Source organism: Oreochromis niloticus, unplaced genomic scaffold, assembly GCF_001858045.2.
Source record: "Oreochromis niloticus isolate F11D_XX unplaced genomic scaffold, O_niloticus_UMD_NMBU tig00007864_pilon, whole genome shotgun sequence".
In the NCBI taxonomy this organism is placed as follows: domain Eukaryota; kingdom Metazoa; phylum Chordata; class Actinopteri; order Cichliformes; family Cichlidae; genus Oreochromis; species Oreochromis niloticus.
This window is the reverse complement of record NW_020328812.1, coordinates 170,120-189,472: the sequence shown is the minus strand read 5'-3', so window position 1 is coordinate 189,472 and position 19,353 is coordinate 170,120. Positions and strand designations below refer to the sequence as shown.

The 19,353-nt window shown below is 41.4% G+C and overlaps 1 protein-coding gene across 1 annotated transcript in view; it reads right to left on the bottom strand.

Annotated features, from left to right (window-relative positions):
- Nucleotides 1–712: 712 nt before the first annotated feature.
- Nucleotides 713–19,353, bottom strand: part of LOC100694896 (protein NLRC3-like) — a 42,923-nt gene continuing 24,282 nt past the window's right edge. The window contains exons 6-9 of the mRNA XM_019354896.2: nucleotides 10,274–10,447; nucleotides 3,944–4,117; nucleotides 1,410–1,456; nucleotides 713–1,248 (exon numbers count right to left, since the gene is read on the bottom strand). Coding sequence (XP_019210441.2) covers nucleotides 713–1,248; nucleotides 1,410–1,456; nucleotides 3,944–4,117; nucleotides 10,274–10,447 — 931 coding nt within the window. The remainder of the gene's footprint in view (nucleotides 1,249–1,409; nucleotides 1,457–3,943; nucleotides 4,118–10,273; nucleotides 10,448–19,353) is intronic.

Sequence of the window (19,353 nt, the reverse complement as noted above, 5' to 3'; positions counted from 1 at the left end):
TTGGCAGCATTCGTGGCAATCGTGGCTCAAGAGTTGGGAGTTCGCCTTGTAATCGGAAGGTTGCAGGTTCGAGCCCCGGCTCGGAGAGTCTCGGTCGTTGTGTCCTTGGGCAAGACACTTCACCCGTTGCCTACTGGTGGTGGTCAGAGGGCCCGGTGGCGCCAGTGTCCGGCAGCCTCGCCTCTGTCAGTGCACCCCAGGGTGGCTGTGGCTACAACGTAGCTTGCCATCAGGGACTAGAAAAGCGCTAGATAAATACAGGCCATTTTCCAACCTTATAAACAGCACATTTGCACAATGACTGAAACTACCAGCAGTGGCACCTAATATATATTATACTAATATAATACACATATATATATATATAATACATACTAATGATGAAGGAACAGCTCACAGTGTTCATTCAGTGAACTATTACTCCACTTATTTTGGGCCTCAGAAATGCTCACTCTGTTTGTACATCACTGTCAGCAATAGACTCATTCTGCTGTGTGGACAGGAACACATGTGACATCACTTCCTCTTTGTTTTTGACTGAAGGACTGAAGAGGGAAGAAGTTTACAAGGAATCATTTAGAAGAGTTTCAAACATCAACTGATTGAATCCATGAATCTGAAAACGTGTTTGTGAGTGAAAGAGACAGACATGTACAGACTGAACTATCTGTTCAACAGTCAGAGTAACAGGAGGACACTCTTTACACTCAACTCAGCACAGGGACACTGAGGAACCAGGACTGAACATAAACCCAGGATAAAGAGTTTGAGTGAATGTGGTGTTGAAGGTGTGGAGGTGGATCAGAGTGTCAGAGGAGACTCTGTAGAAGGACAGAGTGCCAGCAGGACAGTCCACATACACTGCTGCTCTGTTAGAGACAGAGGAGGAGGAGGAGGAGGAGGAGATGAGTGTTAGTCTGTTATTGTGGAGGACAGAATAACCAAATCTATCAGCACAGCTCAGACTCCAGGACTGATCATTGTATCCAAACAAACAGTCATAACTGTCTCCTTTCCTTCTGATTCTTCTGTAACTCACTGATATAAAAACGTCTCCTCTCCACTCGACCTCCCAGTAACAGTGACCAGTCAGACCGTTTCTACACAGCAGCTGGTCCCAATAATCAAATCTGTCTGGATGATCAGGATATGACTGAACCTCCTCCACACGTGTCACCTTCCTGTTGTTGTCAGACAGTTGGAGATTTGTGTGCACTGTGTTTGTGTCGATTGTGAGTTGACAGGAATCTGATGGAAAGAACAAACACAATCCAGCTGCAGTTATTGATCCATCATCTGTTCATTGATTCACACTTTGATGATGACTCCTGACATCACAGATGTGAATGATGAAGATGGTTGAATGTGTGCTGCTTTGTTTTCATGAATCACATTAGAAACACACTTACACTTCCTCAGACCTGGTCTCAACCATCGGACTCCAGCAGGCTCCACCCTGAAAGGAGGAGGGGTGTCAGACCAGCACAGTCAGCATGCACACATGGACATTACATGGCTCTCATACACAGACTGTTGTGAGCAGCTAATGCTAAGAAGACTGCTGTTATTAGCTAATGCTAATTTGATGTGAGTTAGCATTATCCGATAATGCGAACTCTTTTCACTTGCATTAAACAATGTGAGGAGTTAATGCTAAGTAGGCTGCAATTAGCGGCTAATTCTAATTTGGGGTGAATAATTATTAGCAGCTAATGCTAATACCGTTTTCCGTTTCCTTTTAACAATGTGGGCAGCTAGTGCTAGGTAGGCTGATGTTAGCAGCTAATGCTAATTTGATGGGCATTAGCATTATATTAATGAGGAGTTAATGCTAAGTAGACTGCCATTAGTGGCTAATGCTAATTTTAGATGAATAAGAATTGGCAGCTAATGCTAATACCATAATTTCTTGCTTTATAACAATTGCTTCATAACAATTTGAGCAGCTAATGCTAAGTAGGATGCTGTTATTATGTTAATTTGAGGTGAATTAGCATTTTCCACTAATGCTAACAATATTTTTCTTACTTTTTAACAATATGAGTAGCTAATGCTAACACTATTTTTCATTCAATTTTAATGTTTCCCCTGCGTTACGAAGAGTTAATGCTAAGTAGGACGCCATTAGTGGCTAATTCTAATTTTAGGTGAATAAGCATTAGCAGCTTATGCTCATAATGTTTTCCTTTGCTTTATAGGAATGATAGCAGCTAATGATAAGAAGTCTACCGTTATTAACTAATGCTAATTTGATGTGAATTAGCATTGTATTAGTGAGCAGTTAATGCTAAGTAGGCTGCCATTATTAACTAATGCTAATTTGATGTGAATTAGCATTGTGCGCTAAAGCTATGACTGTTTTCCCTTACTTTTTAACAATGTGAGTAGCTAATACTAATACTCTTTTCCCTTGGGTTACAACGATGTGAGGAGTTCATGCTAAGTAGGCTGCCATTAGCGGCTTATTCTAATCAGGGGTGAATAATTATTAGCAGCTAATGCTAATTTGAGGTGAATAAGCATTAGTAGCTAACGCTAATACCGTTTTCTCTTGTGTTATAATGATGTGAGAAATTAATGCTAAATAGGCTATCATTAGTGACTCTTTCCTCTTGCGTTATAATGATCCAAAGAGTTTATGCTAAGTAGACTGCCATTAGCAGCTAATGCTAATACTGTTTTCCCTTGCTTTCTACAACTTGAGCAGCTAATGCTAAGTAGGCCACTTTGCTCTGCTAAGGATTTGTGTGACCATGATGTATTCTGACACCTCTACATTCACAGCTGAATTCACAATAAATGTGTTCTCAAGTACATATTTTTCTGTTATTGTTCTCAAACAACAGAATGAGAATGAAATATTGATTTTAACACAACCATTAACAGCATTAGTTTAGCAGCATTAGCTTATCAGAGTTTCCAGTAGGAAACAAACAGGAAGTGAGTGAAGGACACAGTTTCCAGCTCTTCCTCCTCTATCAGACTGTGGCTGTGTCCCAAAACATTGGCTGCATCCTCCGGAGGCCACATTTGAAGGCCGATTACAGCTGGTCCTGGTCACAGCCAGGAGACGTCGACTCCTTCAAATGCGGCCAACAAATGCTTCCTTCATTTCCCCAAATTTGCAGGATGGGTCGGGTGTGTCCTTTGTGGCCCACCATATCCCAGAATTCATAGCCCAGCCAATTTCAGTTTCCAACAATGGCGGCCGCTACTAAGTTTTAATATTTGTCTTATTAATCTTTCTGGGTCACAAAATAAACTTTTAACATATTTTCAGGAGAGAAAGTAGGTGTGTAAATTTCAGATATCTGCTCGGTTTATCAAGACATCGCATATTTGCAAAAATGGTCCAACGTTTTCAGAGACGTCTGTTACCCACCCGTTCGATAGGTAGCCGGGGGGTTCAATGGTCACTCGAGCCGGCGAGAGCAGCAGACTTTGGACTTCATCGTTTTCAGACCCTCGCTCTTTCGCTACTCAGGTTAAACATGATATATAAGTCACTCGGATAACTTAAAAATGTAATTGTTTGGCTTTTTTCGGTGTTTTATTTGTTCCGGAGTAAAGAGGTTTGGCTGAGATCAAAGTTATTAGATTATTAGATTAAATAAAACTTTATTAATCCCCCCGGGAGGGTTCCTCCTTGGTTTTCACACAGCTGAATAAACGTCAAACAGAAAACTGATTAAACAGAAGTGTGAGATGGTCGAAAATTTACGGCAGTGTCCTGTTATATTTTAGATAGCAAGGAGCAGACGGCTGAGTTTATTGAACTCCACCGACACAGCGGTGACGCAAATCTGAAGGCTACACCGTCCCATTTCACAGCCTCGCACTTCCGGCCTTCTCGGTCTTTGAAGGACCCGGCCCATAGACTGCGAAGGTCGGGTCCTCCGAAGGATGCGGCCAACGTTTTGGGGCACAGCTCTTCTCTCCATACCCGAGAGTGTCCAGTCTCCAGACTGGATCCTTAAGTCCAGCCGACAGCAGCTTCATTCCTGAGTCTCCTGGATGATTGTAGCTCAGGTCCAGCTCTCTCAGATGGGAGGGGTTGGAGCTCAGAGCTGAGGCCAGAGACGTACAGCCTTCCTCTGTGATCAGACAGCCTGACAGACTGCAGACACACAAAACAACAATCCATCTGTCAACAATCATTTTCTCTTTCTCACAATAACATCTATCCATTTACATCCATTCAATGTAACTTTATTTATAAGTGACATTTCCCAACAGACAACAACAGTCATCTCAAGCTGTTTAACAATGTAAGGTAACAGTCTCCAAATTTAGAGAGAAAGCCCCAACCATCAGACAATCCACTGTGAGCAGCACTTGGTGATGGTGGGAAGGAAGAACTCTCTTTGACGCAAAGATCCTCCCAGTGAAAACAGGCTCCAGGAGGAGCATCTACCATGACTGGTTGCAGGGTGAGGGGAAAGAGAAGAGGTGAGCTCAGAGAGACAAGAACAAAACACAAATTAAGGAGAGAGAAGACAAAAGTTAAGGACATGCAGTAGTGACATATAAAAGCATCAGGAGTGAAAAGAGGGGAGTGGAGAAGAAAGCAGAGCATCATGGGAAGTCCACCAACAGCCTGAGCCTATAGCAGCATAATTAAGGGATGGTTCAGGGTCACCTGATCCAGCTCGAACTATAAGCTTTATCAAAAAGGAAAGTTTGAAGCTGATCTTCAATGTAGAGAGGGTGTCTGTCTCCTGAACTCAAACTGGGAGCTGCTTCCACACCAAGTCCAACATAGCCAGGCTTTCTTTGTGTTTGCTGCTTTGACAAAAGGTCAAATCCCAGTCAGAGATGATGAGTATCATCACAGTGATGATCATTTCTCTGTTAACCCAGGCTTTCTGCTTCAGGATCTGTGCACGCTCACAGAATAAGGAGACCTTTAAACATCATTTCACTAAATGGATGGACTGAGCTCAGCCTACAGATGAACTGGTGCCAGAGATCATAAAGAACATCAAACAGTCAAATTCAACACTTTAGATGGAAATATGAGATTAATGCTGCAGACAATCATGAACCTGCTGAATTCATGAACATCAAGAATGCAGTGAGTGGTAAAATAAAGATTTGACCTCAGTGTGCTCAGTGTTACTGTCTATTCCTAACATGATAGCTGCACTTTAGAGCTCTAAAACTGGAACTGACACATATTTAAACACTACATGTTACTCAGTAAATTCAGTTCTGACACTCATCGAGTGGGGCGATCGTGGCTCAAGAGTTGGGAGTTCGCCTTGTAATCGGAAGGTTGCTGGTGCGAGCCCCGGCTCGGACAGTCTCGGTCGTTGTGTCCTTGGGCAAGACACTTCACCCGTTGCCTACTGGTGGTGGTCAGAGGGCCCGGTGGCGCCAGTGTCCGGCAGCCTTGCCTCTGTCATTGCGCCCCAGGGTGGCTGTGGCTACAACGTAGCTTGCCATCACCAGTGTGTGAATGTGTGCGTGAATGGGTGAATGACTGGATATGTAAAGCGCTTTGGGGTCCTTAGGGGATAGTAAAGAGCTATATAAATACAGGCCATTTACCATTTACTCACCCAAACTCCAGCAAAGGAAACATGAAGATCACATCAGTTTGTCACCCAAGTCTAATTATTAGGGCAAGTTAACCTGTTACTATCGTGCAGAACATTTGATTCATGTTGCACAGCAGTGGGACATTTGAAATAAAGTCAGCCCACTCAATACAGATAGTGTGACAAATATGATGGCTGCTGCCAGACGTCTGCCTTTGAACACGTCCCTGCATCATGCACGTTCTCCAGCATTCTGTCACAGTATCTCTGCAGAACATGAGTTTGACAATATCCTGGCACAAAGATTGTGGGCCACTTTAAACACAGTTCAGCAAACACTGCAGAATTAGAACAGCAACAAACTGAACATGGACAAAAGAAAGAGTCACTAATACAAGATGGACTTCCACTTTGGACATGAATTAAAAGGATCTGCAGAAATGAGCAGCTGCTCAGGGACGCCCCCTACACACAAGACCATGGTTTCCATGGCAACCACAGCTGACACGGACAGAGTGCAGAGGTTGGAAACACAGCTGGAACCCTCAGGTATATTTAACATGATTTATTTCTCACTGTCCTGTCTGTGTATGAGAGACAAACAGCCTCTGTATGTGTGTGTAAATACAGCATGAATATGTAGAGGACATGTTTGTGTATATAAGTAAATGAATGCTCTACATTCTCATTTGAATCTTTGATTCTTGTTTCTGTTGCAGGTCTGTGACTGAACGTCTGGGAGGAGAAAAGTTGGTTTCATGCTCTGTGATTCTGTGTTTTGTCGTCTCTCTCAGGTGATGGAGAGCTCAGATGATGACCCCGCCTACGTGGTCAAATTCAAGTCTACATTCAGAACAGACCTGGAGACACGCAAGCAAAATGCCAACATTGTATATGTGAAAACTGCTGCTAGTGCTGGGCGATATGGAAAAAATATTTATCACGATGTGAATTATTTTATATCACGATAACGATATATATCACGATATACCACCTGACCTGTGGTCATCTGGAAAGTATGCAGTCTGTAAACAGCGAGTGGAGAGGGTGCAGTCTTGAGTTACCGTAAAACATGTCGCAAATCCGGCTGCACGTAAAGCAGCACCTTGTTGCAAAACCACAAGACGGAGTTTCTTTGCGAAAAATATCTTTTTTTTTTTTATACTTTATTTTCTCTTGCATGAAGTTAAGAGTATGTATAGTGAGAAGACAACACTAATATATTTGCCACAGGCTATTTAACCCTTTAAGACCTACCATAGAACCAAGTCCGCCAGAGCTTATCTTTACATTTTACATGCTGTAGTGCCATTTGTGGGAGCATTTCAAGTTGCTATACATCAATACAACCGTTCTAGCCCAAATTTTAATAATATGTATGCATTAAGTGCATAGTAACTACATAAATTGCAAAAAGTGCAATAAACTACAAAAAAAATTGACAATCGTTTTTGGGGTTTTTTTTACATATATTTCTAGTTAGAGAAATTTAAGAGGCTTATCCCTCAAAACTTTAAATACAAAAAGGTTTGAAAAAAATAGTTTCCAACCACGAGAAATTTATTTTGAGTGTCTTCATAGTTTTATTTTTGAGATACACTAATTTTTATATACTACAGGAAAAATGAAAATAAATATTATAATGCAAATTTGCAAAAAAAAAAACGCATGTGCATCAAAATAAACTATTTCCAACAGTGTAATTTGACTTCTAAGCATCCCAGAAACGATACAGAAAAGCATAAAGTCAAACATGACTTTTAAAAACACCAACATAGGCTTTGAAGCTAAAAAACTACATTTTCTGTGAAAATGATGTCACTTCCGGTTTCGGACAGGTAATGGCGGACGTGCAATAGTTCGCGCTGACTTATATTCCAAGTAGGAAGTGTTATAAACAGCTGATCAGATCGGCAAAGCGTGTTTCTGGAATATTATGTTTTTGTTGGTGGAAGCGCTTTTTCTGCAATTTTTGCAAAGCTATATGTGGAAGGAAACCGTGACCTCGGGCAAGCTAATGGAATAAGATGTAAGTACAACTCCTACGGTTTCATATGCAAAACAAAATAATTGCGCTACCTTATGTGGTTCCAGTTCTACAGGGATTTAAAAATAGTTAGGCAAAACGGAGCGTGCCTGCTCCGACCGGTTGTAAAGGGTTAATGATATATTTTATGTAATAATTTATAAAATTAGGGTTACAAATGATAGAAACGATAGAAGACAAATGGCACGATAGACACTTTTCTATCGTCCACACGATATATATCGTCATATCGCCCAGCACTAACTGCTGCTGCACTGGAGCCAGATTCAAGGAGCTCAAGTCTTTACCCAGATCTGAGAGGTTGAAGTTTGGGCCTCAGTCACCAACTTACTTAAGGAACAGAGGGTTGTTGGAGGGAAAGCTGTGGAAGCAACAACATCCGAGCCACCAGAGAAAAAGTTGGCCCTATTGGTGCTTCATCAGAGTGTGAACAGGAGGAAGACTCAGCTGAGAACAGTGTGGTGGATACAGAGCAGAGCCCACCATCAGTACAGAGGCCTGTCCATTAGAGTGCTGCTCCAAACATGCAGCACAAGTACTTGGCCACAGCTGCAACATCTGTACCTGTGAAAGCTTGTTCTCTGTTGCTGCTCATATTGTACAGAAGAAGAGAGTTTCTTTATCATCAGAAAATGTCAATGAGCTTGTGTCTTAACAGCTGGCTCGGTGCAGAGGAGGAAGAACATGTCAAGTCAGAGGAAGATAAATGCAGTTCATGTTGTCAACTCAACCTAGACGACTGAAAGAGTTTTTCTTTGTCTTGTTTCTGACTGAGATTCTCCAAAGGAAATACAGCACAAACACACACTTCACACACTCAAAGTCGCTGCACAGTAAATGAGCTGATGAGTGTTTGTGCTGCTACCTGATAACAGAAAAATAGTTCTGCTGGTTCCTGTTCTGAAAACACACATTTATAAATGTTCACTTGCTGTTGATCAAAGGTGCCTGTTATAATGTTATGATGGTGGCTCTGGACTCTGAGGGGAACTTTGTTTGGAACAAACTAGATCAAATGTTAATGTCCTGGCAGAGACAAAGAACTTTGATTTGATATTTGATTAGATTCATGTTTCAGCTCAGACTGACAGAAATATTTGAACTGCTACTGTGTTAAAGGGAACACTGCTGTTAGAAAGCACCTGATTTGTTTCTGCACACTGAATGTTGCACTTCTCATACTGCAGTACTATTAACATAAGGACACAATACACTACTTTTGAACTCATGATTGAATGTTGCTGTAACAATGAAATTAATGGTGATTCAAAGTGTTCATGGTTGCCCAGCACTACAAATGATTGTACCAGTGTGACTGATCCACTTTCTAATGTGTGTGTAGCCCACACTGTGTGTCACTGTGTCACAGGTGAGTCTGTGTATCCAGGTTCTATGAGGAGAACAGGATATAGTGACTGAGTCCAGCAGCTTAAAGTCTGACTCCATCCTCCATTTAAATAACTCACACCAACAACTGAATACCTTTGCCTCTGTGTAGCTGACACTTCATTTTAATGTCCTTCTATTCTGGTTCATCTGGTTTCAGTTTCTATAAGCACACAGGTTTCATCAGTGACTCTGTGACCTCAGTAATCTTTGCTGGGCCTTAATGCTCTGAACAAAGCTGCACATCACAAGACTAAATAGAAATGAATCAGTCTTTCATTTCTCACTTCTGTTTGACTTTAGCTCTCAATGTCCCACCATAACCCATGGAAAGAATTACTGTCCATCCAGGCTCCTGAACATGAAGCTGATGAAGGTGGAGTATTGTGAGGGCTGATGGAGATGATGATGAAGAATCCAGGAGCAGTGGGTGGATGGCAGCATCACCATGAAGGATCAGTGTGAGAATACATCATCATCCACAAAGAAAACCAGTCTGAGTGTCTGACGCTCTTGTTAGAAAGATGCAGTCGCAGCTTGTGGCTGCTGTTAGCTGGTTTGCTAGTTAGCTGGTTTGCTAGTTAGCTTGGAGCTAACTCACTAGTACTTGAATGTGGTGTGCTGTGGATCACTATTTTCACCATCACATTTCTACTAAGACAATAACAAAAGAGGAAGTGCTTCCCCAGTGTTAAGGAAGATATATATTTTTTCTTAGTGCTTATTTTCTGATTATATTGTTTTACGTATTTTAAGAACAGGCCCATATATTAAAGGACACCCTCAGTCATAAAGTGTGGCAAAGGTTATGAATTGCTGAGCAAGACTGAAACAATGTGCAGAACAGGAAGTCAAAGGCAAAACACACACACACATGAAGTAAGGGCAGAGGTAAAGAAGTTGTTTTGATAGAAAGTATGTATAGCGTGAAAGTTGTAAGAAAAATAACAGGAGAAGTGGGGGCTAGATGAGGAATGCTGAAATTATAAATGCAACAGATTCAAGGACGGCTCTTCAGATCTGCAGATGCTTACCATCGTGCAGATCTCTCTTCCGGAAGATTATATATTGAATAAAATGATTATAAATACTTTGACCACTCTGAGTGTGCGTCTTCTCTGTCAAGTAGAAGAATAAAAGAACTGGGTTCAATACCAGGAACTACTTCCTCTTTTAGAACCTTTCAACATAAGAGTATGTTGCACTTCAGGAGACCTCCACATCTCCTCTTATTAGAGGGCTGACTTATTATTAATTTCCTAATTCTGTCAGTTGATGAAAAAATAATGCTTGATCTCACCTGAGAGTTTCCAGTGTACAGTGTGGACTCTTCAGTCCTTCAGACAGAAGCTTCACACCTGAATCCTTCAGGTTAATGTTACTCAGGTCCAACTGTCTCAGATTAGAGGTCTGAGAGCTGAGACCTGAGGATAGAGCTTCACAGCTCCTCACTGTCAGGTCACAGTGATTCAGTCTGAAAAATAACAGATAAACAATTACAAAAGTAAAACACTTATGTTGAAGTGTAATGAGATACTATTATATTTAGCAATATTTAATCTTATTTTTGTCAGGAAACTGAGCACTGATGCAGAGCAACACATGGAGAGAATTAGAGAAGTGAAGAGAGAACAGCAGTAAAACAACACTGAATTGTTCAGTGTGCTTTTGGTATCAACAAAATATGTCAAAGTTCTTTATTTTGTATTTGTTTTAGTAGAATTAATAATTATCACTTAGATAACAACCACAGGCCAGGTCTAGAAGGCATTTTGGTAACAGTTACACCCAGAAATATTTCATTAATGTGGACAATTTCTGCTGCAATGTATTCAGTATTGAACAAAATGAGTACTGATGATCACTTAATAGTTTTATAGATGTTTCAGACACCAGCAGTCATTACTTCTTTTGTTTAGTTTTGATATTTTATTTTAGTTGTTCCCACCTGATTTGTGTTAACTAGAATAAGCATTTAAAAACTAAATGCATGATCACATATTTAATTACAGAGCTTTGACCACTGGCAGCAGTCTCAGAAGAGCCTTTTTAAAGGCTCATGTTCTCACTTAGATCATCTATTTCTACTTACATTTTTTTCAGGGAAAAATGGGGTTACTTTGAAAACAGGAAGTATTTTCCCCAATAAGCAGCCCTGGATTAGTAAATCACTCAAACATCTTCTCAGGCAGAAGAAGCTGTCTTGTTATGAGGGAGAGAAGAAAAAGATTGAGGCACAGAAACTTGTTGAAAGAGAGATAAAGCAGCTAAAATCAGGTGTAAAAGTAAAGCAGAGCATAAGTTGAATAAAGGACACTCAAGGCTGGCTTGGAAAGGAATGAAGTCCATGGTGGGGATGCAGAACAAGGAGCAAAGATGGATGTGATGCTGAATCAGCAGAAGACTTGGACTCATTTGATTCCAGCTTTGATATCATTGATTTCAATGAAGAGCTTTGTGATTTTAGGAAAGGGCTGGTAGCTCTGAGAGTCACACTGATGAGGTGTCTGTGAAGGTTCTCAGTCATCTAATGAGCTTAGAAAAAAGGCATCTGGACTTCTTTAAGTTGCTTTAAGACGTTTCACCTCTCATCCGAGAAGCTTCTTCAGTTCTAAGGTCAAATGGTGGAGAGTCCCAGATTTAAACCCCGTGGGAGTATCTCCCCAAGGGGGTCACGAACCCCCTGATGATCCTGTACCTAATCACACAAGTCAAGGTGTGAAAATGGATGTAGGTCACAATCAGCCAAGGTTTCGAGTGAGCTCATTGTGAAACCTAGCCCCACCCTGGAGATCAGTGAAAGTAATGTAAACACCTGATTGGTTGACTAGATATCAGACCGACAGTTCCAAGGTTTTCCCTGTGGATTATAACTTTAAGAAGATGTAACATTTATCAAGGAATCCTGCTCTCCGGATTATTTCTATGAACACTGAGTTGGAACACATCTACAGTGCTCTCACCACCAACCTCTCTGTGTAAATTCACTTTTTAAACCTTTGTGAAACAATAAAGGTGTAAATGACTATGACTATGTTAGTGCAAACACCTCTAATAGGTTGCTTTAGCCTTTCCAAGTCATAACTTCCCTTGGAGTCTGTGGTCCAGGCTTCTAAAACCATCCTAGTTTAACAAGCACTACCATCTAGAGGAGAGCTGCACTAACAGGTGTGACTGATAACATTTGACCTGCAAGGATACTCAGGTTTATTTGTATCAGGACAAGCAGGGAAGACATGGACATCAAGTCTGTCAGGCTGCCCGAGTCCACCCACATCAGCTCAGAACTCTGCATTAACTACTGAGTAAGACTCAGAGGATCAGGGATCAGAAGTTCTACAAAGAGTAGAACCAGACTTTTGTATAGAGGTCTGTGGGCCTACTGATCCATAGTGTCAGCACAACTTTCACATCATATTCATCTCAGCACAACTAAAACATGCTGACTGACCTCAGAGTTTCAAATCGACATCCTGGACTCTCCAGAAGAACACACAGCTGCTTCACTCCTGAATCCTGCAGGTTGTTCCAGCTCATGTCAAGCTCTCTCAGATGGGAGGGGTTGGACTTCAGTGCTGCTGCCAGATAATCACAGCTGATCTCTGACAATCCACAGCTCTCCAATCTGTATAAAGAATGAAAGAGGTAAGTTTATTAGACAAAGTGTGAGCTTGAAATCATTCAGTGTTTCATCATCTGTTCAGAGCTGAAGAAGGTTCAGAATGTAGAAGTTTAGAAAATGGAAACTCCAAACAGCTGAAGCCAACAGGAAGCAGCTTCAAACAAACACAACAAGAGAAAAAAAAGTCTGAATTTTTCACATTAAAGACATACATTTATAATAAAAACATGAAAAATTGTTGGTTTTACTGTGTGAAATCATAAAACCTGAACAGGAAACATCAGACTCCAAAACAAAACAAACTCCCAGGTTAGGAGGCCGACAGTGGGACTGTGGTGAAGGCTCTACACTAAACCTTCACAAAAAAGCTGACGTTTGAAGCTGAAACTGTAAAGCTGTGAGTGAAAGAGCTCCAGTGTCTGTCACGTTACAGGAAACTTTCCTATTTCCACACAGATGAAAGCATCATGCTTTTATTTCATGCTGTTTTTATTGAGTCACACTGTGAAACTGTGCTGAGCCACAGCTGAACCAGCATCCCTGTACAGCAGACACTTACAGCGCTTGGCTGCTTCCATTGAACCACAGAGTTTCAGTTTCCTCTTCTGGTTCCAAAGTGCAGAACAGCAAGGTTTCAAACAGCTTCGTTCCAGCAGCATCAGCCACCAAATGCAGAGAGAATCCTCTGGATCTCTCGGTTGTGTTGTATGATGCTGTGTTTGCATATCTGGTGTCTGTGTTGCTTTGTGAGGATGGATCACTCATCTACTGCAGCTCCAGATAAACAAGCTGGACCTGAACCTGGTAGCTTCACTTAGAAGACACTTGCGACTAGAGATGGACCGATCCGATATTACCTATCGGTATCGGTCCGATACTGAACTAAATTGCTGGATCGGATATCGGCGAGAAATAAAAAATGTAATCCGATCCATTAAATATCAAAAAAGCACCTCACAAAACTTGCGACATGGCATAACTTGGCTCATAACCGTAGCACGTCGGAGCAGTATGTGTCACGTTATAGAGCGGCTGTGTGTATTTGTAGCCTCGCTACCAAACCGGTATTTCATCTCCGAGGAAGTTATCCCAGAGAGAAGTAAAGCAAGTGTGTAAGTTCATCTCTGAATGTTTGTAAAGCATTCCACCGTTAATCTTAACAACTGATATATGGAGCGACTGCCTCTTCTCTCTCCCTCCCGCTCCTGCTGCTACTTCAATTGCGAAACTGATTAATGATCAGCTGATCGGCTTTTCTGTCGCAAGTCCATCTCTTTTGTTTGTTCATTGCCCACTTTGCACCAGAAAGAGGAAACCAGCGGCTGAACAACAGCAGCAAGTTTAAGCTTGATAATCTGTTGTTAGAATTTATTTAATATTACTTTGTACACCAGGATCTTTTTCTCCGTAGCTGACGGCTGGTAAGTTTCAGTGCAGGGGCGGATCTAGCAAAGTTTAGCCAGGGGGGCCGATAGGGCATGAACAGGGAAAAGGGACACAAAGACATACTTTTCTTTCTTATTCTCATTTAAAATGTCCAGCTTTTAATAAATAATTATCTGAATCTTACACCCAAAGTTTTAATCTGATGTAAAATGTGTAGAAGTCCATTACTGTATATAGTAACTATTAAGGCAAGGCAAGGCAAGTTTATTTATATAGCACAATTCAACAACAAGGTGATTCAAAGTGCTTTACAGAGACATTAAAAAACAAAAACAATTAAAAAGCATGATTAAAAGTTGATTAAAAAAACAGTAGATAAAATCAGAACAGTAGATAAAATCAGTAGTTAAAATGTAAGTTTTGAAAATTAAGCTTAAAAGTGTGGATTTGGTGTTTTATTCAAATGCAGCTGAGAACAGGTGAATCTTCAACCTGGATTTAAATAAACTGAGTGTTTCAGCTGATCTGAGGCTTTCTGGGAGTTTGTCCAGATATAAGGAGCATAAAAGCTGAATGCAGCTTCTCCGTGTCTGGTTCTGACTCTGGGAACTGATAAAAAACCAGATCCAGATGACCTGACGGATCTGGAAGGTTCATACTGGGTCAGGAGGTCACTGATGTATTTTGGTCCTAAACCATTCAGCGCTTTATAGACCAGCATCAGAACTTTAAATTCTATCCTCTGACGGACAGGCAGCCAGTGTAAAGACCTCAGAGCTGGACTGATGTGGTCCACTTTTTTGGTCTTAGTGAGGACTCTAGCAGCAGAGTTCTGAATGAGCTGTAGTTGTCTGACTGATTTTTTAGGTAGACCTGTAAAGATGCTGTTACAGTAATCAAGCCTACTAAAGATGAATGCATGGACTAGTTTTTCCAGGTCCTGTTGAGACATCAGATCTTTAATCCTTGAAATATTCTTGAGGTGATAGTAAGCTGATTTTGTTATTGTCTTAATGTGTTTTTCTAAGTATAGGTCTGCATCCATCACTACACCCAAATTTCTCGCCTGGTTTGTGGTTTTTAGGTGTATAGATTGAGGTTCTCTGGTGACCTGTGTTAGAGTGAATTGTTAAATGTTTGTCATTTTTATTCTTACCATTTGTACTTTAACTGTGTGTTGAAAGGAATTCTTTTGTTCTCCCCTCCCCAGATTCTCGAGGTTCTGAGTGGGGGGCTGTAGTGTTTTATCACAGGCAACATCCTTGTGAAGGTCTGTTTGATGTGGTAAAACTTCCTGCCCTTTGTATGGCTTCACTGTGTTATCTAGGTGAACCATAGATTGGGTGTGGGGAGGTTACCCTCTTTATGACCTAGGATGTTGTTCCTGCTGTGTGACCCTTTTTGGTCAGCAATTCACACACACACACACACACACACACACACACACACACACTTTGCAAAACCACAGGCAAGGTACCCTTTGTGTGTATGTATACATCATATGTTAATGACCCTATGCATATTCAAGTAACCTCAATAAAAGGAGTGCTATGGGGAACCTGGCTGAGAGTCTGATGGAGGTCAAGTAGGTGGAACGACACTTGGCTCCAGGCAGGCCTCCCTCATGCATGAGTAACCCAAAGAACTTTGCCTACTTCGTGTCTTGCTTGCTGTGTTATTACATTGCCTTTAACGTTCCAGCGAATAGGTTTAAGCACAAGAACCTATCATTAATTGGTCCTTCTTGAGCCGGATCCCTGGAGTCGACATTCACCGAGGGGAGAGGAGACACGCTGAAAGACCGACGTCAGCCAGGAAGTTCCTGTGGATTAGCTGTCTGTCTTTCCTCCTCGATGAATGACGATCGGCGGGATTCGAGGCTGATATTACACGCTAAGCAACACCGAGTAAGTTTGGAGTACATCTCTATAACTGTACGTCTTCGCCGCTCAGTGGGGCGTTGTCCGTGGCCGCTTAGTGGGGCTAAAATTCGCCGTCTTAGTGGGGCGATGTACAAAACCGCTCAGTGAAGTTGTTGTACAGAAGCATTAAGTCGCAGACTTGCGCAGTTCGAACTTTTTTTTTTTGGTTCGCCGTCTTAGGGGCGAGTTCCGCGGAGTCCAGACTGTGCTGGACAATAGGCCTATTTTGTGTTGTTGTTGTTGTTGTGTTGAGTGTGTCTGTGTTAATGACTGCGGAGCAGGCGTGGTCTGGGACACGGTTGTTGTTGTTATCATGGGTTCCCGAGCAAGTAAGACTGCCTCACAGGGAGATGACACATTCATGCAAGAATTCACTCCCGGCAGCGCGAGCCATTTATATTCTCATAATTGTCATGAGCATAAACTGGTCGCGGGAGAATCTCAAATGTTGGAAGTTTTCAGAAAACACAGCAACCTTGAAGAGCGTGTAGAGAAGGCCAGCTCACATCAGCAGCAGTTAAGATATGCTCTGGTGAATGGCTTTCCCCCACCCGTTGCTGATTTCATTAAGAAACAAAATGTTAATCATAACTCTGACATGCCTTATGACCGAGTATGTATGAACTGTACCCACCATGCGCAGGAAGTCATTAAAAATAACAACACGAAGTCACAAAGCGCTGAGGCCGCTGCCTTTTTAGCAGATGAAATTTTGTTTCAGGGACAGGTTGGGAGAGGGCGAAATGGAGGCAGGAGTAGGAGAAATAGAACCTCACGGCAATTAAGGGGGAACCGTGGAAAAAGAGATGATAAGTGCTATGCATGCAGGGAAATGGGCCACCACGCAAGAGAGTGTCCTAAGCGCAAGCCTGAGTAACCCCACCTGTAATAAATGATTAGTACCCGTCAAAACTGCCAATACACACACATGTTTAGATTATTTTTTTAGCTTGCCCTGATCGACAACGGCCGTGCTCCAGACCACAGATTTAATTGAGGTGGATAAGTGTTAAAAGTAATCTACATTAAGCTTAAGGTTGCTCAAATTCAGTACAATGACATATGAGATGAAGTAAAATAGGCAAATATTTTACCTAATTACGTGCATAGAGGCACTTGACCTGTTTGAAAACTGTCATCCTAATATGAGCCATTGTGAGATATAGAGCACACCTGTGAAAACAACTGTTATGCTGAACCCTGTGTGAAACAGCTGAAAACTACATGATGGAGAAGCTGAGTTGAATATGAAAATGTAAGTCTTTATCACTGTGTGCGATAAAGCGTGTAGTCACTGTGTGCGACTATCCAAGTCGTTGCCACTGTGGGCAAAGCACGCAACCACTGTGTGAGGTTGCGTTGCGGTCTCTTCTGAGCTGATGAGCAAGCTACACATTATCAGATCAGGAGCTGGCTGAGAACTCATCAAAGAGAGAGAAACAGAACTATGATAACTCGAGTATGTAGCGTATCCGTGAGTTCAGCTTCTTCTTTCAGATGCGCAGCAGTTTTCCTGGATCTTGATTCATGTGTGTAGAGTGTTCATAGCATCAGCATCATGTTTTGTTTATTTGCTTTGTTGGGTTGAAAAATAATTAAATAAACTTGTGATCATACTTATGGATCACCATGGCACATATCATCAGCCATATGATTTATTTATGCAGATGAAAAGAGTGAGTGTGAATGTGCCTGACGTCGCAGTGTCTGTGTGCGCTGTGTAAAAGTAATTGTCTCTAATTGTGAGAGCGGTGATTCTGCAGGTCACCAGCTATTGTAAAAAAAAAAAAAAAAAAGTAGAAAAGAGACAAAATCTACATTGTAGATGAAAAATCATAGGAAAAAGGTTTTGTGTTTATTAGCCAAGAACAACTACAATCTCATTTTCTGCTTTTAAGAAAGGAGAGTTCTGTGTGTTGGTTAAGCAGTGAGAATAATGATCAAAATGTCTCAGTGTGTCACTTGCAGGTGAGGAGCAGACCCGGATCAATTTCCCATATGCAGCGGTCGGACAAAAGTTATAGTTTAACATCATTGGAAACATTCAGGCCAATTTCTGGCTAACTTATTTACAGCTCCATGTGTCCCTCATCCTCACAAGTGAGCTCTCACTCCTCCCTGAAGACAAGGAATGCAGTTCCAAGAGCAATAACATGGCAGATAAAGAGACAGCAGCAAAGTCCTGAGCAAAGAGTCCCAGCAAGCAGCAGCAGTGTGGACAAACAGCAGTGGAGAAGAAAAGCAAACCCATCATCCTGACTGATTGGATGAATGACACTGTGTTTCCAACAAGCTGCAAAGTCACTGTGCTTGTGAAAAGGACGGTTGAGGAGAACTGAGGAGACTGTTGGAGTTTGACATTTGCCACTTTCGGAGCAAGATGGCAAGAAGAGACAGTGGAACACAGGACAAAGCTGAAGAAGAACTGCCGGCTATTGGACTGTTGAAGTGGGAGAGGACAACAGAGTGAGAGTAAGTAAGGACACAGAGGAAAGCTGTTGTTTAATGTGGGAAATCAAAATTTGGGTTAGTAAACCTGGGGAAAAGAGAACTGACTGCTTAAGTGGAAGATTGTGAAGGAATCTGAAACACTGCGAAAAGAAACATATACAAAATCACACACACAAGCAGAACATGCATTAACCCTACTAACACAAACACAAGAGAGCCCATGAAGATTAGACAACATCTTAAGCATGTGAGTCTGTTTATCATCTTGTCCAAGTCACTTCGTGTGATGAGAAGTGATGCAAAGATCAGTGGACTCATAGCACATTGGTTACAAAATGATGATCAAATAATAGCAGAGAAGTGTGTAGGAAAGGCAGCTTTAAGAACATGCCCTGCTGGAGATGTAGCTCCAGACACATTGATTAAACCTGCCTAATAACAAACACACACATGCAATGAAAATCAGCTTGTTATCTCTCATCAGTGCTAAAATAGTGTAAATTTAACAGACACTTGTTATCAAATGCTGAATTTATCCAATGCTGACAATTAACTAACTATGTTGCAGGACAACAGTTTAACTTTTGTGGGAAAAAAAAGGATTCTGGTTTGACCAACCAGTGATCAGACAATAAATTTAGTTGTTAATATAGTAAATTGGGAGATGCTTTCTGCCTGACTGATGCAGCACAAGTAATTTACTGTATGAGGGAAAATTCTATTTTTGTGATAATATTTTGAACATGCATTTCTGTTGTCCTGTCATCTTGGTGGGTTAATAGCTGATATGCAAACTGGTTGATGGTTCTTAAATTAAGGAAAGGTGACTGAATTCTAGCACAAGTGAATGGGATGTGTTGGAGTTTGTTAGAGTGGAGACTCTAAAACACTGAGTTTCCTGTTGTGATGTGCGAGTGAATCCTGCATCCAAATACAAAACTTTGAATACATAAGAACAAACGTTTTTTGCGAAATCCATGACAACATGTCACATGTTTA